Source organism: Egretta garzetta, unplaced genomic scaffold, assembly GCF_000687185.1.
Source record: "Egretta garzetta isolate BGI_Z169 unplaced genomic scaffold, ASM68718v1 scaffold248, whole genome shotgun sequence".
Taxonomy (NCBI): domain Eukaryota; kingdom Metazoa; phylum Chordata; class Aves; order Pelecaniformes; family Ardeidae; genus Egretta; species Egretta garzetta.
In genome coordinates this window covers 2674478-2701284 of record NW_009260596.1, presented here as the reverse complement: position 1 = coordinate 2701284, position 26807 = coordinate 2674478, and the positions used below count along the sequence as shown (strand labels likewise).

At 39.2% G+C, this 26807-nt stretch overlaps 2 protein-coding genes across 2 annotated transcripts in view; one reads left to right on the top strand and one right to left on the bottom strand.

The window, feature by feature from the left end:
• The window catches only part of FMN2 (formin 2), a 160227-nt gene extending 142046 nt beyond the window's left edge, over window positions 1–18181 (top strand). Inside the window, exons 16-18 of the mRNA XM_035900268.1 lie at window positions 1752–1901; window positions 16131–16212; window positions 18155–18181. Of these exons, the coding sequence (XP_035756161.1) occupies window positions 1752–1901; window positions 16131–16212; window positions 18155–18181 (259 nt within the window). The remainder of the gene's footprint in view (window positions 1–1751; window positions 1902–16130; window positions 16213–18154) is intronic.
• A 7549-nt stretch (window positions 18182–25730) lies between these two features.
• GREM2 (gremlin 2, DAN family BMP antagonist) lies at window positions 25731–26237 on the bottom strand. The gene has a single exon (XM_009644706.1). It carries the CDS (start codon window positions 26235–26237, stop codon window positions 25731–25733), a length of 507 nt encoding a protein of 168 aa, XP_009643001.1.
• Between the last annotated feature and the right edge of the window lie 570 nt (window positions 26238–26807).

The window sequence follows — 26807 nt, the reverse complement described above, 5'->3', positions numbered from 1 at the left end:
GCATTGCTTAAGATGGCCATTTGATAGTTGTTATATTTTAAAGTATATAATAGTGACAATAATATACAAAGATTCAACTATTCAGAAGGGTCAATCTCACAAAGTCTCTGTGAAACTGTTTTGTCCTAGTTCTCAAAACTCAATACTTCAGTATACTTCCCCAATATGAAAAACAATTGTCTACATCAATTATCCTATTTCTGAATAAAAAAGCCCACAGCTTAAAAATCTAACATCAATTTATCAATCAAGTTCTATACACTTTTTCTCTTAATTTGTAATCCATTTTTCCATCTGCTGTAGCAAAATGAAGCTGTTGAGCAACAAAGATGCAGCACAGAAAAATATAAAAGACACAAACATCCTCACTTTTTAAGCCATTGTGTTGATACTCAAATGCCACCTTACCTGAGTGTACCATTTCTTCAGCTGTCAATTAGCCTACCATGGCACTCTGTTCTGTAAGTCAATGCTTGGTTAATAAATGGGGTTTTTTGTGACTGTTTTTTGTTGTGGATTTTGTCAAATGATTTATACATGAGTGGTACTTCTGATTAAACAAAAATATTCCATTTTACTCACCTATTTACATTTTTTCCCACAGTATTATACTGCAGAAAATATTTACCATCTACCCTGTGGTCCCGCAGAATGACTCAAAAAGAATACCTCTGACTTTCATCAGTCAGCTGCACTGTATTTTAAACTTTTTGCCTGCTTTAACATATTTCAAACTTTTTGCAAGACTGCAAACTTATTGGGGAAATCTTTTGGTTTACCTCCCAGCCCCTTCACCCCAGACTTACAGCTCTAGAGCTGACTAGTGGGGAAGTCATATAAAAGGCTCATTTGATTTTTCCGAATGAACTGGCAACATTTTTGAAGGAACATGAGGAATGCAGGACAAGAGAGAAATCTCAAGGCATCAGCTGAGTCAATGGCTTATTTTTAAGGAAGCTCTTTGAATGAAGGCCATTAATGATTTACAGAACATGGAAAGATCAGAAGTTCAAATATGAAGCCTTGTTATGAGAAACGTGTCTTCAAACCATTCTGCAAACAATAAGAATTTGTTAAATTTAATTGCAGTCGCAGTCCTCACTCAGTGTGGGAAATACAACCTTTACGGTTCTTACTTGAGGTGTAGCCGTTGTGCTTAATATGCTACTTTACTTTTGCTGTGCTCAGAAGGGGTTGTCAGATCACGCTGGTAGCCTGTTTTCTAGCACAGTTGCTCCTGGCCCACTTTTCTGTTGCATCATTTCTTGTTTAGTACACAGTACGTGTAAGATTTAACACTTCTGTGTAGGCTTCCTCCTAAGCTATCTACCCTATTGTGTCGTAGTATAGACCTAACAGAACTTGAAGAACTTTGTTTACAGTCCTTTATAGGCTTTGACTCAATGTTTTGAAAACAGCTTTAAACACAACAGAAAAGCAGTATATAGGCAGGTGTGGACGTCTGGATTTGCAGGGCTGTGGACAGTGCATTCATTTTAGCTTTTGAAATGGAAAATACTTTGGTCAAAACCAGAACATATGATAAATGCCAGATCCTAACTTTGCTGAAGAACCATCTTGTGTATCTATCTGTATGCAAAGAGCTCTGAACTGTTATGGTTTTTATATTCTTTCATTTTAGATCTTCTACCAAGAATAATTAAATATTATGTCAGTGGTAAGTGAGAAAAGAAAAAAAGATTTGCATCAGTGGGTACTGAAACATTTGCTGGTTTTGCTTTCTTTGACAGCTTTTTGGAAACTGCAGCCTATTTCTGTATGAAACCAAAAATGGGAGAGAAAGAGGTGTCCCCACATTCTTTCTTCAGTATTTGGCATGAATTCAGTTCTGACTTCAAAGACTTCTGGAAGAAGGAAAACAAACTTATTCTTCAAGAAAGGTACGTTTGTTTGTTTATTCAAAGGCTTTTCTCAGAGAATGTTATTGGGAGCCATCCCACAGAAACCAGTCAGCCTCACTTCATTAGCATACAACCTATTAAACACCTTTTGGAGTTTTCTCAGTCCTCCTCCCCCTCCCCCCGTTCATCATAAATTTTGAATGGGACATTAATACCAATTCGTGCTTAAGTTTTTCGGTTCCATTATCTGAACAACATATTTGGCAGAACATATAAGTACTATGTTACTATGAATCCAAGGAATGGGAGACTTGTTTCAGTCCTGAAAGTTGATTAAAGATTACCCATTAACATATTTAGTGAAACCAAGTCAAGGCACCAAGATATGACATATTGTAAATACTTGTCCAATGAAGTTGGGAATAAGGAAGGGAAGCAGGAAGACAGAAGGAAAAAATCAATTGACCCTGCATTAAGAAAAGACTCGGACTGAACCATTTTGCAAACCACAGCCCATGGATGTGAGCACGTGCTGTATATATGGCTTAAAGAAATGAGATGGTAGTTTTGCAAAAATTAGCCATAATTGCTGGTCCAGAAGAGCTATGAAGTTTGCTTTCGTGTGCATGCAGATGTTGCATTGTGATCACCCTATGTTTATAAAACTTATGCCAAGAATTAATCAGTTGTTTAAAAAGTAATAAATGCCATATAAGGGCAAATTAAACATACAGTCATGAAAACCATAAACACTGCTTCATAATCCTACATCTGTTAGCACCTTTAGTGACCTCGGTATAAAGACAATGAAGCTACTTCTGAGCCTTAACATTAACAGGATTAAAGCTTTATGTTCATTAAACGATTTATACCAGTCCTTTTTTAGGTAAATTGCCAGGAACAGGCCTTTTTTTCAAGAGTACTCACCCTATGTAATTGTCATGGACATCAGATTACTGGTTTCAGAAGTTATTGAAAACTTTCCTTAAGCACCTATATGATCAATGTCAAGTATACTATATATGTTTAGTGTAAGTGGATACACTTTGGAACAAGCAGTCTCATAGTTAAGAAACCTGGAGTCTGCTCCTATTGCAAGAGTGTAGTACAAATGTTAGTGCATTACAGCAGCTCTCCAGGGATCTATTTCATTTTACTGACTGTCTGACTTAATTTTATGTAATTAAGTATATCTCTTTGGAATTGAGTTGACGATTAAATACTATCTTTGGTTTCCTATGCAGGGATTTAGCTGCCAACCTAATACATGTTAATCTTTTTTTTTTTATAGGACAGGATTTAAGAAAAATGTCCTTTCATTTCCAAAATATTAGGCTACATTTCTAAAAAGAAACAAACAAAAATCCTCCAGAGGGTTCTGGCTGCAAAGTATTTTTCTTTAAAAGACATTAACTAAATAAGCACAAAACCTCTTCTTCCTATTTTCTTATACATCTAAAGCATAAGAGAAGAATGGGATTGCGATACGATCATTTAATTCTTTTTCAGTACAATGCATGCATATGCTAAGAGGATGTGTTGAAGCAGCAGAGAAAAAAAAAGTGGCTGCCAGCTGGTCCCTTCTAGGACAAGGGTGTTTGTAGCCTGAAAGGAACTGAACACCTATAACCTACAAAATGGCTCTGGGTGCAGGATATGACAGGGAAGGGAAAGGACAATGAGAAAGGGCCTGAAGTGGGAAAGAAAACTGGGAGATCCCTAGGAAGAACAGCAAAGAGACCAAAACACAGACTTGGAGCTGATGGGATAAAGCAGACTTTCCCAGGGGGACAGACAGGACTGTGTAACTGCAGTCCAGGAAGTCACTGAGATTAAGACGGAAAATGATTCATCCTGAAAATCACAGGTAGATTTTTGTTTTGAATTTTAATTTTTACTCATCAAGTTTAAATCTTCCTCTCTATAGATTTTGTTTGTTCAGCTGAGGCAGGGTTTAGACTTTGGAAACCTTTGATGTCTTGGTTTGTGCTCACCTCTCAGAAAAGTTTGGCACAGTACTGTTTCAGTTCTGACAAAGTCAAATTCTCTTCATTGCCTTTTAGGAATTAAAACATTTTGGCCAAACGGGCAGCAAGAGTAACAATTTTCCAAGTAAGACAAATTATTTTCCCCAAAATGAAGAATCTTCTTTGGTAAAACAACTGTCTTATCAAAGCCTTTACATGGAAAATATTTTGCCTTCAGTCATAGTTCAACCTGGTACCTGAAGTTGTCCCTCAAGGTTTTTTTTTTCTTTATTTTACATTTCCACTTTTCTTAGTCAAAGACAAGATGCTGTGACCCTTGCCATTGTGTGATTCTGTGTGATGTGATGGTACCTTGATAATGAGAAGTCAAAGGAGAAGAATATTGATGGAAGAATAAGTGTTTCCCAAAGGTGTAAGACTGTACAATGTGATGGTTTTCAAAATCTCAGCCTAGATCGACAGATCTGTAGGTGACAGAAATCTGAAATCTGCCTGTTGCCACCAAAATAATAATTATTTCAAGAAAATTTTCCTCTTTAGTTGATGTTCTTGAAAGTTTTTCTGCTGCTAAAGTTGAAGAGCAGGCTAGAACATTAATGGTCAAAGTAACTTTCTGTAGTTTTTCATTAGCAGCAAAACCAAGTGACAGATACAGTGAGACTTGTCTTTTTAAGGTATTGCAATATGCCACCTTTGGTGAATTATTTACCAGGTTGCTCCCTCGTGAAGCATACTTTAATTATTGTAATTATTTATAAAATTTATAATTTAATTCCCTTTTATTTTTTATTTTGATCATCTTTTGCTTACCCCCTGGTTGGTTTTGGGGGGGGTGTTGCCTCTTCTCTTTCCACTTTAGTTTAATAAACTTTTATGCTGTGGGCAATATTTATAGAATATTTTATATCCCACGTTCCATATGGACTGTTAATAGAGGCTGTTCCATATTTAGTCTCTGCACATACAAGTCACATTGTTTTACAATCATTTACCCAAAGCCTTTTCATAGATGGTGTTTCCTAAGGTGGTACTACTTTTTTTTACCAATAGATTAAAAGTGTATGTTTTAAAGAAAGCAGTCAGCCAGTTCTTACTTTAAACACTTTTCACTTGGCTTTTCAACTTGTATATTGGCTTGCTAGGCATTTATATGCAAAAGATAAACACTGAAGTGTCAGACTTCCTTACAAGAGGATGAGAGAAAAAAATGAAGAAAAATGGTGCAAGGTTAAATACAAATTAATTTTTCTGAAGTTTTCTACTGTTTTCACTCAGTTCTCTTGCTTGAAATAAAGCAGAACTGGAAAATACCAGCTGTAGAGAAAATTATGCATGATAAACTGTTAAATGCAGTAGCAATAAAAAGAAAAATGTGCCTGAAAATTACAGCAAAAGCATAGGTCTTCCAAAAGGTTTTTCTGAACAGTACTATATTTTTGTGGTCACACTGTAGTCAAGGCCAATTGGAGCATTCCAGTAGAAATTGTTATCTGGGTTATTTATAAAGTTCTCAAAAATATTTTGTGGAGGTTGAAATTTCTGATTCTATGTCTATCCTAAAGATGTAGCCTTTTAAGTGACAGTTTTCAAATTAAATTCTGATTAAGCAACTTAAAAAATACCCAAACAAACAAAAAAAAAAAGCAACAAAAGGAGAAGCACAACCACACTTGTTATTGTCATTGTCCTTTCATTATATATTTAATGTGTCACTGGTAGTCTATGCTTTGCATTTGTTCTTTGAAAACTCTTGAAAGGTAGCTGTCAGTGTAGTTTGCACTTCACGTGTGATCAGCAAGAAAGCCAAGAAGAGCTAACACATTTTCCCCAATACTTTTTCGATTGTTGTTTGAAAAAATAATATGAATTTGAACCTTGCAAGCTTCCTGTTCAGCATCCTCATTATCTATATGTGTATTTCAGTTGCTCCATATCCTGAGATGCATGTTGGTCCCTGAATACTTATTGTCAGATAATGCACATCTGCAGTGACAGCTATGCAAGAATCTCACCTTCTTAGGAAAATTCTTAGGGGATCGCACCACCAATCTTCAAATGTCTTTTTTTCTCCTGTAGTGAAAACAAGTGTCTCATACAAACTTACTTATAAATACATTAACTCTTTTCTCATTAATCTCTGTTTTTATTTCACCCACACCTCATTTTCTTTATATTCTTGAGGTAGAGATATTAAATGTTAAGTGCACTATTCCAGTCTAGCATTTCTGTGACAGCAAGAAGTATTTTAATTTTTCTTGACATCCATCAAAGGTCTACAGAACTGTTGCCCAGACCCCGCCACTTTCCTAGGAACCAGTAAAAGATAGCCTGTCCTAGGAAGGAAAAGATAAAAGAGCTCATGAAGCAAAACCTAATATAACCCTACAGAGAGAAGTCTTGAAAAGTTATGATCAATTTAAAGAAAAAAAAAAAAGAAGTTAAGCAACTTCTCGGTATGGCAATCAAAAATGGAATTTGCAAATCCTAGGTAGCTAAAAATACAACTATTTATCAGAAAATCTCATATTGGCGTGGGCAGCAATGATCCATCTACTACAACTTCATCTTTTCCTTACAGTCATGTAATACACTTTGGCTTCTTATGGTAAAAAAAACAGTCAGTCCTTTAAGATCTTTTATGTTTCAGAGAAAACTTCCATTGCTGTCAAAGGTTAATATCAATATCATTAGGCCTTAGATGCCAGAGAGAGGCCAGATGCGTAGAAAGAGGTCAGTAACATGGCAGAAACATGTTTGCAGGGCCACGGTTCCACCTTCCCTTTCTCTGGGCACAGGTGAGGTACTGACAGTCGTTTGTCCCTTTCAGCTCTGGGCATGTTTCTGTTTCTTCAGACTGCTATTCCAAAGGGCCTGTGCAACCTTGCAAAGATTTACCTAAACAGGGCAAAGAAAGTTGTATTTATAGATGGGGGGGATTGGTGTGGGGGGGTGTGTAAGGGGGAGAAAGGGGCAGATATAGGTGCCCTGTAAGTGTGTGCATAAGGTATATATTGCTCACAAGCTCAGTCTGGCCCTCGCCTTTAGGAAGAGGCATGTCGCTGAACAGGGAATGACTGTGTCAGGGATGGCAGCAGAGGAGAGTTCATAAGCAGGATCAACATGATGGTAAAATTCTCTAAGTCCCTGATATCTTGCATCATGCTAAGCTTGAGAATTTCTGTTGGCTGACTTTGTTCAACCCTTTAACTCCCACAATAAATCTTTGACACATTAAACATAATCTATAAACTCAAAAAAATGCACTCCCCTCTCAAATGTAAAAGTTGCCCATTCCCATAAGAATAGCAGTTAAGCTGGCACCTGGTGTGTCACACTGTGTATATCTAGATGAAAGGGAGATTCCTGGGCAGCATGTCTCCACAGCTCATTGATCTCCCTCTGCAGAAAGACTGGTATGTCTCCCTACAGACTCCTCGGCAGGATGATTTAAAACTTGCTGTTGAGCAATTTAAAGTCTGGCATTGGATATCTGTACATTGCACAGTGAGGAGCATATTGGTAAGCTGCCACTTCTGTTTGCAGAGGTGGGCATTAAATCCCATATCACGAGCAATGTCCTCTCAGAGTAATTTAAGGGATATTTTGTTAACACTTATAATAGGAACCAGTGAGTCAGACTTGAGAGTGAGCAATCAGGGGACATTGGATTATGCACTTGTGAAGAAACATGGACATGGAAGTAAAGAAAAGAAAAATGCATATATAGTGGTAAAATGAGAGGGAAATGACAAAAATGTGGGGTATGTTTAGTGGGGCCACATTTTGTTCGGCATGCTGTTGTAATGCCAACTAAAAGCTCCAAGCGTTACGTTAGTAAGTAGTTATGGGTAGCTAAATTTTCTGACTTGCGAACTTTAATCTCAATGTCCTTATTGCTCTCTAATTAACTGAGTTGCATGCTGGTAGGCTTAGTTTTACAACTCGTAGTTATAATGACATTTCAAAACAGAATGCAGCTTATGTGACCTTGAATTGAATAATTAAAAGGTTCTTCAGTTTTTGAGAGTATTTCAAAATTTTAACTTAAATAAAATAGCTTTCTGATCAGAAAATACTGTTACAGGCACTGGAAAATCTACTTAAAAGAAGATTCACCAAAGATTCAGAAGCTAGGAGCAGACTTTTGAGGCAGTGCCTTGCAAAGAGAAAATTTGCTGCTAGGCTGAGAGATGTTGCTCAACATTTCAGTACTTGTTTTTTTTCCTTCCTTGTGCACTTTTGGCAATTAGTCCTTTTTTCAATGTAAACGCCATCAATTTTTGGTTTGGGGAGGAGAGCAGTAACTTTCATTTTTAGCATTACTTTTGAAGGAAAAGTTTGTGAAAAATAATACCATTTGGAGATAAGTTTCTCAGTCTCTGTCTTTGGTGGAAATTACTTTTAAATACCTTAGTTTAATATTTTTAAGTAATGCTGTGTTTTGTAAGGCAGGCACAAATATTTCTATTTGCAACTGTAAGCCACTGGTGCATATTAGGTAGTAAACTTGAACAAAGTGAAAAATCTAGCAAAAAACTAATTCCAGATCTGTGATCTTTCCTAATTTTCTGTGACGTTTTTGTGCATGGCTGTGTGCATGTTTTATGGAATGAGTACAGGGCATAGTCTAACATCAAGCTTGGGGTTTTTTTTTTTTAACATTTTTGGGAAGAGCCTCACTGTGTCTGCATTCATTTTGATTCATTATATAATTATGAATGGACCCTTTTAATATTACTATTTTTACCTGATGCAGCAAAGTTGGAGGCCTCTTATTTTCCTGTCTCCTGCACTGGAGAGCTCTTAATTTTGTAGCTCTCCAGCTGACTCCTACTTTTTTTCTGTTCTTCACAGTGATCTCTTCTACTCGCTCAATTCTCATCTCTGCTTCTACTGCCAATCTTGTAGCTACAAATTATCCCAACATAGTAGCCCCAGTATACCCAATGTAGCAACTCAACTGTCCAGGGTATGTCCCCATATCCTCTTTAAGATAGTCTCCTTCTCCACATAGTCTGTTCACTGAGACTTTTCTCATTCTTTTTTACAGATTGCATTTTTTCCTTCTTTTATCCCATCTGCTGCTTGAAAATATTTTACAGCAAACACATAGTTTCATATTTCTGTTCACTCACAAGTTTCTTTTCTTTTGCTTGCTGATTATGTTACCAGTTTACCCTGCCTCCAGTCTTGTTCCCTTCCCTTATAATTTCCTGTTGTATTTCCTAACCAATTAGCCCAGAATGCAGCCACCTTCTTTGAGAGCAACTTGGCTTCAGTTCCAAGAAAAACAATGGAAGGTGATGACTATCTTTTCTTAGAGCAACCTCAATTTTCATACAAAGTTTGTAGGAAAGTGATTTCCATCTTGCCTGAAGGTAGCCAGGTATAGACTGAAATACTGGCCACTTTGACAAGAAAAAAAATTTAATTTGATGGCAGAAGTTGGGAAATGTATTTAAGTGGGTATACACACATCGGCATTTTATTAGAATCATAGCCATCCTTAACAGTTTAACTATTTACGTCATTACATTTTCAAGGTGAATTTTTCTTTAATGCTAAAGTTATCATCTTTAAAGCATGTTTCAAAATAGTAACCATTTTTGTACTTATGCACATCTGTATATCTCTGCACAGAGAAGAGCAGAATCCCTAGACCACCAAGAATATTATTGCCGAGTGAAACTGAATACTTCTGAATTTAAATTCTTTCAGAATATTTTTACGTGTGTTGTGGATTTCAGTAAGGCTCTGAAAATGGGAAGGTCTCATTTTCATTTCAGTTGGCCTCAGTTTCAGTTGTCCTCAAAGCCTTATTTTAGGTCCGTTTGACATGATGCACCTTGAAGAAAATCTGAAATGTATTCCCCAAAGTCAACTCTGCACTGTTGACAGGGGAGGAATCTTATTCAGGGTCCTGCTACAGGTTAATCTTTGTGTTAAATGGACAGATTAAAACATTTTAATCTATTTGTCCTTGGTCCTCTGAGCCAAAGTATGATTAATCACTGCATCTTTCAGCCAACCATTGTCTGCCTCATGGTCCTTGAAGTAACCATTCAAGGATCTGGCAGGGATGTCAAGATAGGCTAATACATGATCTCTTTGTTGGTAGGCAGACGTTAGGTTTCATCAGTCAGTTTGATGGGACCAGGTACGTTACTATGTGCTGCTTATCTGTATAAAGTCTTTGCAGTCAGTTACTGAATCATATCTGTGTCATCACTTCAACCCTATTGGCGTGAAAGTAAAAGCTCTACATTTTTTACTCTACTTTTATGTTGGGAAATGTAATTTTCCTTTCTGCTTTTTTGCTAAAGAGAAACTGCTTAGCAAAAAATCATGCCAATGTTTTAATAACAGGGTCAAAGAATAAAATATAGGCACATTGCTCTGGAAAAGTTTTTAAAGAAAGAGTTTTAAAGTTTTCTGCTCCTGAAGTCTTAAAGATGTCTGGCACTTGATATTTTTGCTGAGGATTTTTTTTATTAGTGTTTATTTGTAAAGGTATTATTATCATTATAAACAAGGTATCTCCAACCCAGACAAACCTACATTAAATATTTTGGCAACACCCTTCTTATTATCTGATAATAAGCACTTAGTATAAACAGTCTTGGCCTCAGCTTTGTTTTATGTTAAAAAATACAGTATATCTGCAGAAAAAATGTCTTTTGGGTTCTGTGAATTATACTATCAAACTGTAAAAGTGTTGTGTCTGAGTTGATCATGGAAGTTTTTGTGAACAGCTCTACTATCTAAGGCATATAACCTTCCAGCTTTCTCGCTGTGCTTACATTTGTCATGTTGTAGTGCTTGCTGGTGAAGTGTAAGGCTACCAAGCCTAGATGGAGCCAGTAGGAAATGAATCTGTCTGACACAGACACTTCAGACAAAATTATTAATGTTTAGTGGCAGGAAAGTGGTTCCCCCTCAATGGATTGAATGATGACAGAAAGTTTATAAGCCTTGATAAGGTTGTGGCCAGGCTGGCTTTTGGACTAGAAGGTAGATAAAGATACTCTGTCTTTTGGGTTTGTAAGAATGTCTGGTTTCTTTTTCCTGTGTGCATGCCAAAGTGTAACTTGCTTATTCATCTTGCAGACTGTCTTTAAACTTAATCATAGTTTGTATATGTTTGTCTCACAACAAATATGAGGTAGAAGGAGGTGAAAGTGCTGGAGAAGTTTTTATTACGATGGAATTAAGAAACTACTTCCTTTGTTACAGGTGAAAATGATTAGACTCTGAATCTTATTAAGTAGCTGATTTTGAGACCTTAATTCTTCAATTCTGTAAGTGACTGGCTCTCCATTCACTTGTAGGTTTGGGTATTTTTGTAACTGATCCACAGATTGCCCACTGTTGTATGTTACCTACATGTTTTCTTATTGTTGAGGCTGTTTGGAAGTGTATGCTTTCTGAAATAATGCAAGCAATGCTTTAGCTAAATTTAATATTTAAGTAGTATATTTGTCCAGATTTGAGTTATGAACACTCTTATTCAGTATTTATAGAATCTGCCCTAGGCCTGATGTTGGGTCCACTGCTGTTAATACCTCTGCTCTTCAGATTACTACACCAGAGAGTTAAGCAACTCTCTGGTGGTCTAGACTGGGAAAACTAGTTTTTGTTGGATTATGTTGTGAGAAATGAAGTAACAGGCAAAAACTGCTAAGTGTAGTATGGCTGGTGTTATTTTTCCTATCAAGCTAGTCCTATACTCACTTTTAAGCCAGAATTGACATGAGATGCGACAGGGGTTGGTAGCAAATGAAGCAAGGTCAGTTTGCTGAAAGAAGGTGAGTTTGAGAAGTTGAAAAGGTTGAAGAGAGATAGTTTGAGCATTAGTTTAGCAAAGAAGCCTAGCACACTGTAAGCTTGCACATTGCTCCCATCACACTTATCAAGTTAACTCTACCACCTGGCTTCTTCAAGAGCTCACTATTGTCACCTCCACCTTACTTGCCTACTCTCAGATCACCCTGCCTTGAGTATCTGTCCTGCTTCTGAGTATTTGGTTGCACTTGAGAGCAATGGCTCTATAAAGGGATAGAACAGCCTCTATAGCAGAAAGTATTAGTAGCATAGAACTAAATAGTTTAAGTAGAAACAGATCCTCAGAACAATAAATCAATCTATACACATGCCTGCCTTCGCCTAAGGGTCATATTTCTCAGGAACTGTGGAACTTCCACTGGAAGCCTGACAACTGAATCCCCATTCCTTTCCTAGGAATGTGTTTTTAACTGTTTCATGCTCTTTGAGCTCTTTGTGCTCTGCATCGACAGAGCAGCAGTGTCACTTTGGCTTGGAGCCTGGAAGTGTTTCATTGCCTGCAACTGCTTCCCCTTTTGTGACTGTTGGGAGGCTCACAGATTCATCGCTCTTGAGGCTTTTTTCTCCAAATATCCTCTTACGTCTTCCCAGTATTGAATTGGATCCATTTATTTCTTCATAAAGCTCTAACTCCTCACCATAGTTGAATAGTTAACCCAGTCTTCCTGATATAACCACTAGTGTTCATACAATTTTTGCACCTTTTGGCCTCGGGTTATTGTCTTGCACCTCCATGCTGCTCAGGGTCTCACTGAAGTCAGGGGGAAGTAGTGCAGGAAAAGCCTGAGCAAGAGGAAGGTACACAGGAATTTGTCACTGCGAGAAATATGAATTGAACCAGGTGTGAGTTGACAGAAGCAAGGTGGTTTTGCCCAAATCTTGTTAGTTTCATAGATGGGAAGATGAAGAATCATTGAGGGCCAGTGAAGAAAACTAAGAAACGGACAAAAAATTGCCAATGGCAATTAAGTTATTTTTAACTGCATTCAGACTATTGCCCTTACTTCAAATGTAATATTTTATCTGGATTTCTATATTTTGCAGTTTAAATGGTACTGATGTTCATATCAAAACACATCCTTTTGCTCTTCCAGAAAAATCAGATTATTTTAATTTTACATTTCTTAAAATCCTAATATAGTTGAATGATCAGTCTTCAGAAAATACACCTGCACACTGTGGAAATTGATACTGGTTCTGGTAGTTTATGATTTAGCACTGTGGAAGGCTAATGATTGACTTTGTCTCTATATTTCACCAGTCTTCCAACTTTTCTTTTATAGATACAGCTGTAGATTTATACAGTTCTCTGTGCTTCCAGCTTTAACATGGTCATAAACTAAGCCTCCTAGCAATGACCCTTTGGTGGGCTGTCTTTACATTTCTGAGGATGTTTCTTGCTGAAGAAGCATACGTATAGGTTATATTGGCTTTAGTGAGGCTCTGTCCAACTACTTGAATCTTCCTGCGCAGAGAGCAGGATGGGGGCCAAGAGACAGCGAGCTGTCCCAAACCCACACAGTGAGTCAGTGATATGGTTGGAACTGGAACTGAGCAGCTGCTAGCTCTCAGCTTTGTCTTAAGTGCGTTAGGAAGTAATGCTTCTCATCTTCTGCATTCCCATCGGTATGAATAAATAGGCTCACACTCCAAGGAATTTCACAAAAGCTCCCAAGAACTTGAAGACCGCAACCATACTAGCGAGACCAGAACCCCTTACATAATCCTAGAAAAATGGGTAGCAGAAGCTTAAGGTTGTCATTTATCAGTCTGGAGGTTGCATCATTTTTTAAAGTGCAATCGAAGGGACACAGAAGTTCTGACTTCCTCCCTCACAGAGTGGTGTTATTATTAGCATTTTGCTGTTTCAAGCAGAGACAGCCTTTCTAACTATTTCTCTAATAAAAGCAGAGCATTTAGAGCAGTTCCACTGACAGTGACACTTAACGGGATGTGTTTTTTAGAAAGAAACCCCTATCACTGTGTTATCAATGGTTCCATTACGTATAAGGATTTTCATTCTGAATTAACATGAGACCCACAGAGAGCTGTGCTGTCTTATGACCTGGTGTGTTAGGCAAGCAGTGGGTAATCTATCCTGGAACAGGGATATTTAGATGGGACAAAGACTGGAACTAAAGATTCCCTGGCATTTCCTGAAAATAACATCTTGATCTGTGTGAACTGATTTGGTAAATATTATTGCATGTTACATATGCTGTCATTTACACAATGAGTAGTCTGAATAGCTGCATATATTACATTGCTTCTCTAAAACAGTCATTTTGATAACATCAATAGTACTTGTACAGTCCCCAGGATTTGATACTAATTTACTCCCAAGTCACATTTCATTTTCTTATTTAAATGATGTCTGCCAGTGAAGGGAGCCAGCTATAGCTGTATTTGGAAAAAAAGGAAATTTATATGATAGACGTGCTATTTTATATCTGACTTTGTAAGAGTGGCTTTCAAAGGGTCGGAATATGTCTGACTGTTGGAAAAGATCATGGGCAGATGAATGTCACAGATACTTTTCCTCCTTCAGACGTAAGTAGACACGAAGCAGAAGAAAAGGTGGCATTTTGGGAAAGAAAATGTCTTTAAATTTTACTGCATTCTGTATCATTCCCATAAGATTCTATTTAAAGCTATCACCACATTTTGGCTGCCACTTCTACTGAATCTGTTTAAATACATTTTAAAGGTGAATTACTTGGCTGTTTGACATTCTTGTTCTAAATTATGCTGCAGCAATCTATCTGATTTGCAGTCAGACAGAAAGTGTTACAGCTTGAAAATAATTTTAAAAGCACCTTCCCCCCCCACACCTGTGCACGTAAAGGTCTTCCTACATTAATAAAATATAAGGACAGCAAATGAAGAGAGCAGCTTGTCGGAAGTGCTGGAAAAGAACGGACATTTAAATTAATTTTTGAAAGTATAAATTTAAAACTTATGAAAAGAACGAGGTGTGTCTGGTGAAGTTGGATAAAGGAGAGTTGAATGTGAAAGTGCTTTTTTAATGTGCTTAGCAGACCCAGATGGAGTCTTATTTTCAAAATCTGGCCCCTACCACACACACTGAAAATATTTAAAAATAATAGTAACACCAAGTCTGATTGTCACATTGCCCTCTGTAGCCTCAGCAAAATAGCAGGCATGTAAGTGGTCTGGAGAGGAACCGCAAGAAATGGGCCAAGGATATATAATTTCTTCAATATCATTTTATTGTTGTTTCTTTCTTTCACTGATGGATAATGATGAAAAGGCAGAGTAAGTGCCATCTAAAGTCTATTTTGTTGGCAAGAGCAAGCCAATATAAGATTTATATTTTTATTTTCTACTTTCTTATTTATAAATTATATTCTCTCATAAAAAAATTTACACATCTCATGCCATTTAATGCATCATATAGAAAGGGTTTATGTAAGTCTTTGGAGCTCAGAGAATTCATAACTTAAATCTGTATTACCAATGTTTCAATAGCCATGTGTGTTTGTAAGGTTGATCTACAAAATGAGCAAAAATGGTAAAGAAACATTTTACAGTGTGCCGTTGAACCCATCAAACTGATTGTGGAAGGCTCCCAGTCTGAGTGTAGCCCTCTGCCTTTCACAGCTTGTTCCCTATCTGCGTGACAAACAGGATGTTTATCTCATCAAAACTGTGGCATTTGGTGGCATTTCACAAGGCCCTAATTTGGTACCGTTTACCAAGTCAGGAAGCACTAAGTGGACCCTCATTTCTGGAGCCTACTTCTCCCTTTACATTTAAGCAGACCGAATGCATTCATCCCCTGTGGCCATATACACCTTGCTGCTTGCCCTCAGCTTTGGAAAGAGAGATGTGCACAGTGATGCGTGCCACCTTGGTTGTAAACATTGTGTTCCATGCAATTTTCCATTTTTATTTTAAATTAGAGAGTGAAAACTGGAAATTCAGGTTAAGCTATTTTGCCGTTTTACATACAAGCAAAATTGGGTGAAAGGGAAGATAGCTTGGTGAGAAAATTTGTTGAAACTGCAGTTGAAGTACTGAGGTCAGGAATGGATGAAGAATGATTTTTAAACAGTCATAAAAGAAAAGGAGCTTTTTAAGCAGTGTTTGGTATGAATGCTCTGAAACTTCATGTCATCCAGTGTATTTTAAGTCCTGATACATTTGAATCTTCAACTACAGTAAGTACTGATTGCTTTTGTAATTACAATTAACTGTGCCATCAATTATGCCTGTCCTTGTAAGTGCCAGAGTCTGATGGTATTAACAACAACAGCCACAGAGTGCAAGTGCTATTTTGTGGAGCGTGCTAATGAAAATATGGGGAATAAAGTTATCCACTTGTGTCCTCAGGCCTAAATTTGAAAGTTATATACTGCATTGTCCTTGGAAATGGTTCTGGTCTGCATGAATATTTATAAATTCTGTCTCTCTTCAGAGTTAAAGAAGCAGAGGAAGTCTGCAGGCAGAAAAAGGGGAAGTCGCTATACAATATAAGACCAAAACATGACTCTGGAATTGTAAGTAAAAAATGTAGCAATACTTCAGTTCCCATCACTCGTTCTACCTTTTTCTCCTTGCATTTTATAGGTATGTTATTCTTGATGAACTTTTTTGTTCTGTTTCTTGGGGTTTATTTTAATGTTTAAAATGTTCATAAAAAGTATTAGATTAACAAACTTGAATGCTGCCTATGAATATTATTCTACAAAATAGATGTAGCACAAGAAAGAGCACCACATTATTGCCCCACCCTGCTAAACTGTATCCCAGTCTTGGTGTGGGATGCACCTAGAAGGCAGAAAGGCAGTTCCAGTCTTCAAGCTTATTCAGTCTGCATTCACTCTCTTTTCTACAGCTACAAAATGTAAGGAAGAATTGTGATAGGTACACATTTTTCAAGTTGGATGCCTGTATGAAGCACTAGTGGCTTCTGTTCCACTGACCTGGATTTGTTTGGAATAGAAACCCTAGAAAAAGATAATACTGTGTTCTCACCATTCTTCCGAAAACAGATAAATAATTTCAATGATAGTAGAGGAGTATTTCTAGTAATTCAGTGAAACTTTCCCACTATGATTGCCCAAGCATTGCTAGGATCACGACTGATTTTACAGAAAATGAATATTCCTCTAGTGAAAAATTAATCTGGAATCTCACCTTAAAATTATACCTGTAGCAACTGGCCATCAATTATATTTGTAAAATATTATAACAAAAAATACATATAACAGAGGGAGGTTATCCTCCCCTTCTACTCTGCCCTAGTGAGACCCCACCTGGAGTACTGAGTCCAGTTCTGGGCTCCCCAGTTCAAGAAAGATGAGGAACTCCTAGAAAGGGTCCAGAGGAGAGCAACTAGGATGATAAAGGGACTGGAGCATCTCCCCTATGAGGAAAGGCTGAGAGAGTTGGGTTTGTTCAGCCTGAAGAAGAGAAGACGGAGAGGGGACCTCATCAACACATACAAATATCTTAAGGGTGGATGTCATGAGGACGGAGCCAGACTCTTCTCAGTGGTGCCCAGCGACAGGACAAGGAGCAATGGGTACAAACTGAAACATAAAAGGTTTCAGTTGAATATGAGGAAGAACTTCTTTACTTTGAGGGTGACAGAGCACTGGAACAGGCTGCCCAGGGGGGTTGTGGAGTCTCCTCCTCTGGAGATATTCAAAGCCCGCCTGGACGAAGTCCTGTGTAACATGCTCTAGGAGAACCTGCTTTGGCGGGTCCCTTCCAACCCTTGCGATTCTGTGATTCTGTGATATTTTCATGTGTCCATGTCCCTGCCCGCCTCCCACACCCAGGCATGATTTAATTCTTTTGTGCTTTGTAGTCATGGCTATGTTACTGTGACACATCCTTCAAATGAAGCAGGTGGTAGTTTGGTTTATTCTAACAAACATAATCTGCAACACGAAGAAATAATATTGCATTTATTGTTTCTTATTCTGAATATTTAGGGAGAGTTGGCTGTGATTAGCACCACATTAAATGCAAACAGAGTTACAGCTTGATTAGGAATGAGAATCTAGATTTTATTTTATCAATTTAATTTGAAACCAGATCAAGATATTATTTCAAATAAAACCCAAACCCCAAACTAACATTGATTTGGATTTCTTCATCTCTCCTATATCTTGCTGTATGTAAAGACATTGAGAGAAATTTTTTGTATAAGAAATAACCATAGGATTAATTACACCTGTATCACTATCATTTTTATTTGCACTTTCACTGTTACTGACAATTTGATAGAGTGAAAAAGAAAGTAAATAAAAGTATTTCACAAGCAGTGTGTAGCTGCAGTCTACTTCAGTTCTAGCTTCAAAGGAAATTTATTTGTGAATTCAATTGTCCAGTAAGTATAATTGAACATTAGCTTTCTGTGCTTTTCATATTTGTGTGAGGTGGGTTATGTATACTCAATTTTCTGCTTTTTAAATTTATTTTATTTTTCAGAAAGCAAAGATAAGTATGAAAATCTGAGAGAAGAAAAGCAAAAGCCATTGTTACCTGGTTACCAAAACTCAACACGGGTGGGGAGTGAGGGGCAAGGAAACTACATCATCCTGATCATTTGCTTTCTTGACCTTTTTGAATTTGATTTTTGTTCTCTAGAGTTTTCCACCAATTAATGTGTTATTGTACATTCATTCATGAATGTAGTCACTGTAATGGAGTGCCCAGCAATAGACTAGGTATGGACTTGAAACACCTTCCCTGTGCTCTGTATCTCCTTTGCCACTCAAAAATGATATTTTGTAAAGTGTATGGTATATTACAAATAGGCCAAGTCAGCATGCATAAAAAGTGGCATCTGCATCAGTTCTGAACATGCTGAAAATTGCATTAAGTTGAACTTCATAAGAATGCTACTTGATACAGTAAAACATTTCCATTCCTACTGGCAACATCTGTCTAATACAAACACTTCATAGCACTGCACTTAGATTATGTTACTCCTAGTGAATTGTTTGTATCCGTTTCATGTTGGCATTTGTAGTTTGTATTTTGAATCGTTAAGTGCTGTTTATACAATATAATCAATGCTTTCCCAACTTGTTTGGTTGCCCTCCATGACTAAATATTTGTGGAACAAGATGTTTACTGTAACTATCTTTAAAATCGATAAGGCAGCATACTTTTACTTCATCTTTTGCCAGATAGTGAATGCCAGGTAGTATGGGGGTCAGAAATCCAGCATTTAAAAAAAAAAAAAAAATAGAAAAAGAAAAAAAAGAGTAAGTGAAAAGCAGAAAAATACCGAAAAGCACAGAAGTATGATAGAGAGTATGAGAGAGATTTGGCTATTATAGTTTGTTAATATATAAAGCAGCTAATACTTTTCCATGAACTTTAGGAGGTATAGTATAGTTTTAACTGCTGATCAGTTAAGTCAGACAGGCTTTTGGCCACATGTACATGACTTCCCTTTTGGAATTAGCTTTACAGTTAATTTAAAACTCCTTTAGAGAGCCATTAGAAGATGCACATGGGGATTGGCATTTATGGAAAACAGTAGCCAGTTCTAGTGACAGAATGTAGACTACCAGCTAATTGACATCAGTTTCACACTTAACAGAACTGCAGACTTTTACTCCAGGCTCTCTGTGTCCCTGACTAGGAGGTTAATGATTGAAATGTGTGACTTAGGGCTTCCATTTTAGACCACATGCTTAATTCCTATTTGCAATCCAGAATTTACTATATCAGTTTTGACCTGCTCAACTGATAACCCCTTCCTCCAGCCCTAATTTAAGAGCCCCAAGCCTGATTGATAACATTTTTCTTTCAAAGCGCACTTTTCCTGAAAGCAGGCTGTGTGTGCAACTGAATTGGACGTACATGCTTACAGCCTTGGAGCCTGAAAGACACTGGGGTAAGGCGAATGAGCTCTAACCTGCTGGGTTGGGTTATTCCCTGTCTAATCTAGCACATCAAGAGACATTCCTAGCTGTCCAGAGGCTAATATACCCTACAGGGTGTCCTAAAAGGTAGTGCGAAATAGGACCTCAGGAATCTGTTATTCTTCACATATACCAAGCACTAGAAAATAAGTTTTTTTCACTATGTGAAAAGCAAGTCTCCTGTTGCTGACAAACCTATGTGAAAATCTGTACTTGTAATAATTTCTGGCAGGGATATAAATTACAAAGAATGGAGTTCTAAAATTTTGTGTTTATGGGAGTAACATTGCTATTTGGGGAAGTGAAAAGAAGAGATTATTTGCTGTTACAACTAACTTATGGAAAAAAAACTTTAAAAAAATAAAGCTATTTTAATGGCACTGATTCAAATCCATGTTTGTATTTATGTAAACAATAGTATTTTCCTCTTAACTTTGCTCCTAAGTGAAGGATACAGTAGCATGTTTTCATTTGTAGCTTTCTTGTTCCCTTCAGTACCTACAGTATGTATATTACTCTAGTAAATGAAATAATAGACCATCTAACAAAGATCACTATGTGCAATACTGTATTTAGTGTTTCTATTTCAATTTTTTTAGAATGTTAATTTATATGAAAATAAAAATAATAATAGCGAAATGACTGCCTCCTCATTTCACTGTCAGGCTGTGCTGTAGTGTGCTAGCAACTGTTTGCTCCTGAAGCACCACATCCCCTTTAGGCTCTTGTGATCAAGGAAAAACCTTTGTGAAGGGATCGGTGGAAACGGGGCTTCTCTTTCCTTGCCTTTTGGAAGCACAGTGACAGTAATTCCCGTTACATGGATATATTACCTTTTCCCCAGGTGGTGGTAGTGAGGCGCTTCAGAGTCCTTTACCCAATCAGACTATGCATTGCTCACTTCTCTGGCTTGTGCATGCCTTCCAGTAGTGAATTTGCCTAGGGTTTTTAACCTGTTGCTACTAATGCTGCCTATGTAACAGTCTCAAGGAATTGCTATTAGAGCAAACCCATGCATTAAAAAGTATTATTGGCATATTATAATTTCTTTTATATATACATATATATGTCTTACATCATTAAAGTGTTGTCCAGCAACCTGGTCGGACTGTTGCACACATACTACCCTTTTCACTGGATCTGCAGCATGGATGCTAAAAGTTACTTACAAACCTCTGTCTCTGAAGAACTGTGTCAAGGGCTGACTGCAGCTGGTGGTACCATGTCATGATCTTAACCTACAAGCTGCTACGTAGATTTTCCTCTTTCATTTTACTCAGGCCCAACCTATTTGGTTCAACATGTCTCTCTTACATATAGCTTTTCTCCAGCCTGTTTTCAAACTTCCATACAAAGTAGACCACTATGTGCAGAACCAAAGTCAATGCACAGCACACCCTGAGTGGATTCCCAGCATAAGTTTCACCACTGCTCTTTTTTTTTCAGTGGCATGCTCAGCTTTTTACAGAATTTTAGACTGATGTTCTTTTGTTTGTTTTTTTGTGTTTAAAGAGGTCGAACACCCAATTGCTTCCCTCTCCCCTGCCCCATTTACTGCAACATCAAGCATGCTACATTTTGAGTTGACTGTAGTCCATCCTACAAGAGTTCTCATGGAGAAAATTCTGAGTGAGTCTTTGTTGATCACTAACACCGTTACTTAAAGAAATGCAGCAGCTGAAGAAGAACGTCCATACCTGAGCAGCAGATGTGACTGACTTACTGAGAATAGCAATCTGTTTTTTATGAGGAGCTAAGAAGATTCATGTTGTTTTGCTTGCAAATTTAAGCCTTTCAGAAGCATGGTACTTTGTCATGCATTATGGCACAGCAGTGCTTAACTTTTTTTGTAGCACCTTTCATCATCCCAAAGCACTTCCAAAATTTAGTTAAGTATTAACCAAGAGCGGCAGTGGGAATACAATTAGTGACATCTTCCACAGACTGATGTTTTTTCTTGCCCAATTTTTCAGTGATCAGCTTAAAAAGTTGGAAGTAGTTATTAATTTCATCAAGAGAAGATAGAGCAAGACTTTGCATCGCAATTATTTTGTTGCATACTCTAGATTAATAAGCAAAGTCGAGTTTGTGCCAAGTCCATTATATAGTTACTGAAGTTACAAACTGCTATGGACAGAATAAGTGAAAACAGAGAGAGATGAGTTTTTCAGAAGATAGTGTGAACAGGTCAGCAAAGGGAGGAAACAGAAAACCATGCCCTGCCCCATTTGGGTCTGCATCCCATCGATCAAATGGGATTCACACTACAGGACAGGTTTTCCAAGCCATTTTCTTGCTTATGACATATCTGTCTGTACCTGTGCTGTACCTGACATTCATCCAACCTACCTGCAAAGGCATCCAAGGATAAGTCCATTGCCTCAAAAAGGTGGTGTCTTTCTAAAGATAAAGGTTCCCCATTGAGTCAGCACTGTTTGTTTTCTCATTTATTCCCAGCTACAGCCCATATTTAAGCTCTTGGACACTGAATTGAGGCCCTGCCAATGTGGAAGTTCCATGGTGATAGAGCTTAACATTTACTGTCCCACTCCTTCCCCTGGCCCACACCACCACTCTACTTCAAGAAATACTGGATCTACCTGAACCAAAGCTTTTTTTGTCTACCCCAAGAGACTGGCCTTGCTCTTGGATTGCTTCCACAAGGGGGAATTTTTTTGGATTGCAGCGTATGCCTCTCCTAGGGTGGCTCAGCAGCTGGGCTGCAATAGGCTGGGCGAGCTTGGAGCTGGAGTTTAAGCTGTACCACCACACATAGAGGTTCAAGTGGGTGCTGGGAAATGAAGCTGCCTGCAAAGCAGGAGAGCGGCTAAGAGACGTGTGGAACTGAGAGAGGGGTGTTGGAGGCGATGGCTGCTGGAGCACCTTCGGAGTTGACTGACAGTGGCACTTGCGAGTTCTGAGGTAGCTAAAGAACAGCAAAACAGTAATTCTCAAAACCAACAGCTACTAAAATAAAAGGTCCCCAAACCCATTAAATTGTTGAACCATGAGAGGATTTGTGCAGGAGATGGGGAAGGGAAGTGAGCAAAGGGTTCCTGCAGGTGTCAGTTCTAGTGCCATAAAGGACATAGCCCTCCTGTGCTAGTTGTGGTCTAGGTGCTCCTGGTGCTTTTCAAGACCCATGACAGGCACCTCTTCTGGTCACAGGGAGGCTCATTCCTCAGTGTAAGAACTCCCTTTCCTCACTGAAGTCTTCCTTCAAGATTATTTTTCAACTATCTTTTTTCTAGGTTGGAAAGAAAAAAAAAAGAAAGAAAACCAAAACACTACCTTACCGTTGGAAAGACATACAGTGTACTCATTCAACAGCTGATAGCAACCATTAAAGCTCAGCTATATCTTAAGATATACTTCTTTCCTGGCTCCCGCCCCACCCCACTCCCCGCCAATGAGTAGTTTGGTGCCTGTTACATAAGGTTCCAGCTTTACTTTAAGCAAAACCACTTGGGGCAGGGTAATAGTTACTTCTCTTACCGCAAATGGTGCCAGCAGTTCAGCCAGTGGTGGAGCTTTGGTTGTCATCTTGCCAGTTAACCAAAAAAAAACCCACCAGAATTTGTGCATGCAGAATCAATTCCAGAATCTATTTTGGTGGGGGTGGGGGACAAGAGAAGAATTAGCTAGGTTTTCCCAAGCTGTCAGGGTGAGCCATCATTTACCTGTACCTGGTAGGGTCAAAAGGAAGCCGGAGAATATACTGATTAGAGAGCAGTTGGATACAAGGTGTTGAAGCAAAGCCCGTACACCTGGATGCCATATAACCCTAGAGTAGATTTATTATTTAATCTATAATTTAATAGTAGACCTATCAAATAATTACATTATACTTAAAGCATTTCTTCATTTTTTTTGTTTTCATTTATAAAACAAGAATTAAATACAGTTTTAACCATTACAAGCTCAACTCAGTTTTTACATAAACACAGCTCCTAGAAGGAGCTTTAAGCTGCAGCATATTCATATTGCAAACTGGTGGAAAAACCCAGGCAGGGCATATCTTAAAGATAAAGATCCTTGCACATTTTTCTTAACCAAACTTACTAGGGTGCTTTTCTCTCTTGAGTCCAAAATGCCTGACTTTCAGTTCATTTCTTTCAAGTGGAGACTGAGACTGGAGTCTTAGCAGACCATAGCTATTGCCATGCACCCCCTCCACCCCCAGCAACACTCTCAGGCCTGGGCTGGACAGTGCCCCTTCGGTAGCCAGCATGACACTGGCAGTGCAGCAGCAACAGCCTCTGAAGCAATCCCTGCAGGAGTCTCCTGCAGCACTTCTGCCATAATGAAAGATCGCAGCCAAAAAGCCGTGGCCTGTTCATGTAACAGGGCTAACAAACAGACCTGACCAACCTCATCCTGCCCGTGCCAATCCCCCTAAACCGCTTGGTGAGCTCTCATGGAGCTCAGTCCTGAAAACCTCTTAGAGCAGCCCGTCTCACATAATAGAGACCTGTGGCACTGAACCCCTGGCTGACAAGGGTGCTAAGCACGTTAACCCCTTGAAGTAGCTGCACGTGAAGAGGCAGGCAGGAAAGGGCTCCCACAGCAAGCCAGCTTTGCTTGTGGCAGATGCTGAACTGTGAAACATGCATCAGGGAGGCGGCGTGTCATTTTTAATTCGTAAGCATCAGACAATCGAGCATGCATGGGCTTTGGTTTGGGGGAAGGGGCTGGTTTGTTTTGAGACATGGGCTTTTAATGCAGCTGGGACTAATACAGATCAGAACAGTAACGAACGGGATATACAGGGCATGCTAAAATCCATCAACTGAATAACAACATAGTATGATTTAAAATGAATTGCGAGTGCTCACCAACACTGATTATGTAGGACTCAAAAACTGAGTGGACCACCGGTACTGTAGCAATTACAACGTACTCACTCCCTGCTCCTACAGCTGCACTGACTGACAGGTTTGTCCTTTAACACTAACACGTTAACACGGTTTCCAATCACAGGAGAGCCACTGCTCCCCCAACCTGATGACACTGATGCAGCTTTTGTATTCAGGCCAGCAACGACCAAATTTTGTCCTTTGTGCAACAGTGCTTTTATACCTTAAGGGAAACATTGTTCCCTTAAGTGTTCTCAGCTCCTCTCCCACTGCCCCCTCCCACCTTCCCTGGTCAGAGCAGGCATAAATATAAGGTCATAAATGGATGCTGTCCTTTTTGGAGTAAGAAACACACACATATCTAACACACAAAAACCTACTGAAAGCCTAGTTAAACCATGTCCATTTTAAGACAGGCAGCTGACCTAGCAACCAAGTCTCTTACTCAACATATTTTAATCTCTGGCATATTCTGCCACAAGAAAAATATACATGGCTAGGTGTATAATACTTTAAACAGCTGTTTACTATAGCTAGGTTACAAAATAAATGCTGCTGCAGAGACCACGTGTTTGATATACTCTAACCACAACAGCATCGGAACCCACGCTCAATCTGCTCCATGGTCACGGTGGCTGACCCAGCGCCTCACCCTCTCCCCCTTGCTCCTGATCTGCCTTTCAGACAACGAGCCCAGCACCGTTTGTCATTGCACAATTAAATCTGTCTTAAGGAGATGAGCCTCCTTGGAGGGTCTCACTTGCTCTTCACACGTTACTCCTCGTTACTCTCCCTCGTCTGCATCCCACAGTCCTGGGCAGCGCCCCAGCACTTCCAAGTGGGAGTGGCAAGCTCCGGACTAAAGCATGGGGAAGGCGTTCTCGTCTTGTGGAGGGGATTGGAGTGTAGGGCAGAGGGCTTTACTCCACACAGTGGAAACATTTAATGCTGGATTCAGCCAACTGGTCATTTAGATGATCAATCCCAACTTCTGGGAGCCTGCTCCACTCCAGAAGATTCAACTTCCAGATGATATTGGAAATACAATGAAACTTTATGGTGAAGTGCCTAACACAGCCCATTAAAAAGCATTATTCCAGTAGGCAAGCGACAAGGAGCCTTTCCTTGCTGGAGAGATGCCTCCTGAAAGAAAACAAAACACAAAAAAAAAAACAGGAAAAGAAGAAACAAACCAACAAAATGGACAGTCTGCTCAGTGGGAGAGGAAAGGCTGCATGGGGGCAACACCAAGCAGCAGCTACACGCCTGCTCTCACAGTTTGCCCGAGTTGTTCAGATTCACAGACATGCACCGGCACTGCTTGACCTTCTGAATTTTCTTGAGTCGGAAAGGTGGGTCCAGCTCAGGGCACTCCAGCTGCACCGTCGAAGAGGTGACCTTGTGTGGCTTGCAGAAAGCACAGGACTGGAAGGACTCCTCCTCCTTTTTCACGTGCCGTGGTATGTAGAAGGAGTTGCACTGCCCATAGCAGAAGCGGTTGATGATGGTGCGGCTTATGCAGCCCTCCTCACTGACAGTCTGCCGCAGGGGCTGTGTCTTGCACCAGTCGCTCTTGAGGTACTTCCTTTCTGTGACCACGAGGGCCTCCTGGCTGGAGGCCAGCACCTCCTTATTCAGCTGCTGCCTCCGCTCAGAGTGGTTGCTGCTGCTGTCTTTGTAAGGGGAGGGAATGGCGCCTGCAGGACGGTTTTTCCTGGTGTCTGTTACTCGAACGAGCGCTGCCATCAGAAAAATGGACAAGGCAAATTTCCAAATCATCCTGCAATGGCAACACAAGTAGCTGTTAGGAGAGATACATTTGCAAACCACAGAGTTGTAATGGAGTTGAACTCTATGCATGCTTTTAGGAGAAGCAGAGAGTTTACTGCCTTTGTAATCCCACCACTTTTCCTAGGAGATTAGCTCTACTCTAGGGTGATTATTTACCATGAAGAGGCCAGGCCCTTCAAAGTCACATTGCTCCTCCCTGTCCCCTCACGCTCCCCACCTACTCTTTTTTTCCCCCCATAGGGACACTGCTGCTTTGATTGCTGAAGCAGTGATTTTTACAGAAGCTTCAGCCAGAAAGGTTTCCTCCTCTTCTATGAAATCCTGGGCCAAACAGCTGGGCAAAATCCTGGCTAGCAAAGGCTCAGGAGACTCCTGCCGCCACTGACAGCTGACTTGGGGATGGTGGGAGCAAGGGGAAGGGAATATCAAGTTACACAAGGTGAACTCCCATCTGCCTCTCCAGCCCCCGAGTCCCTGCTTAGCCTTGTTCCACACAAAAGTAGTGAGAGGTATCCAAAAGTGTATTTTTATTATTTTGAATTGCTTCTGAAGTTTCTT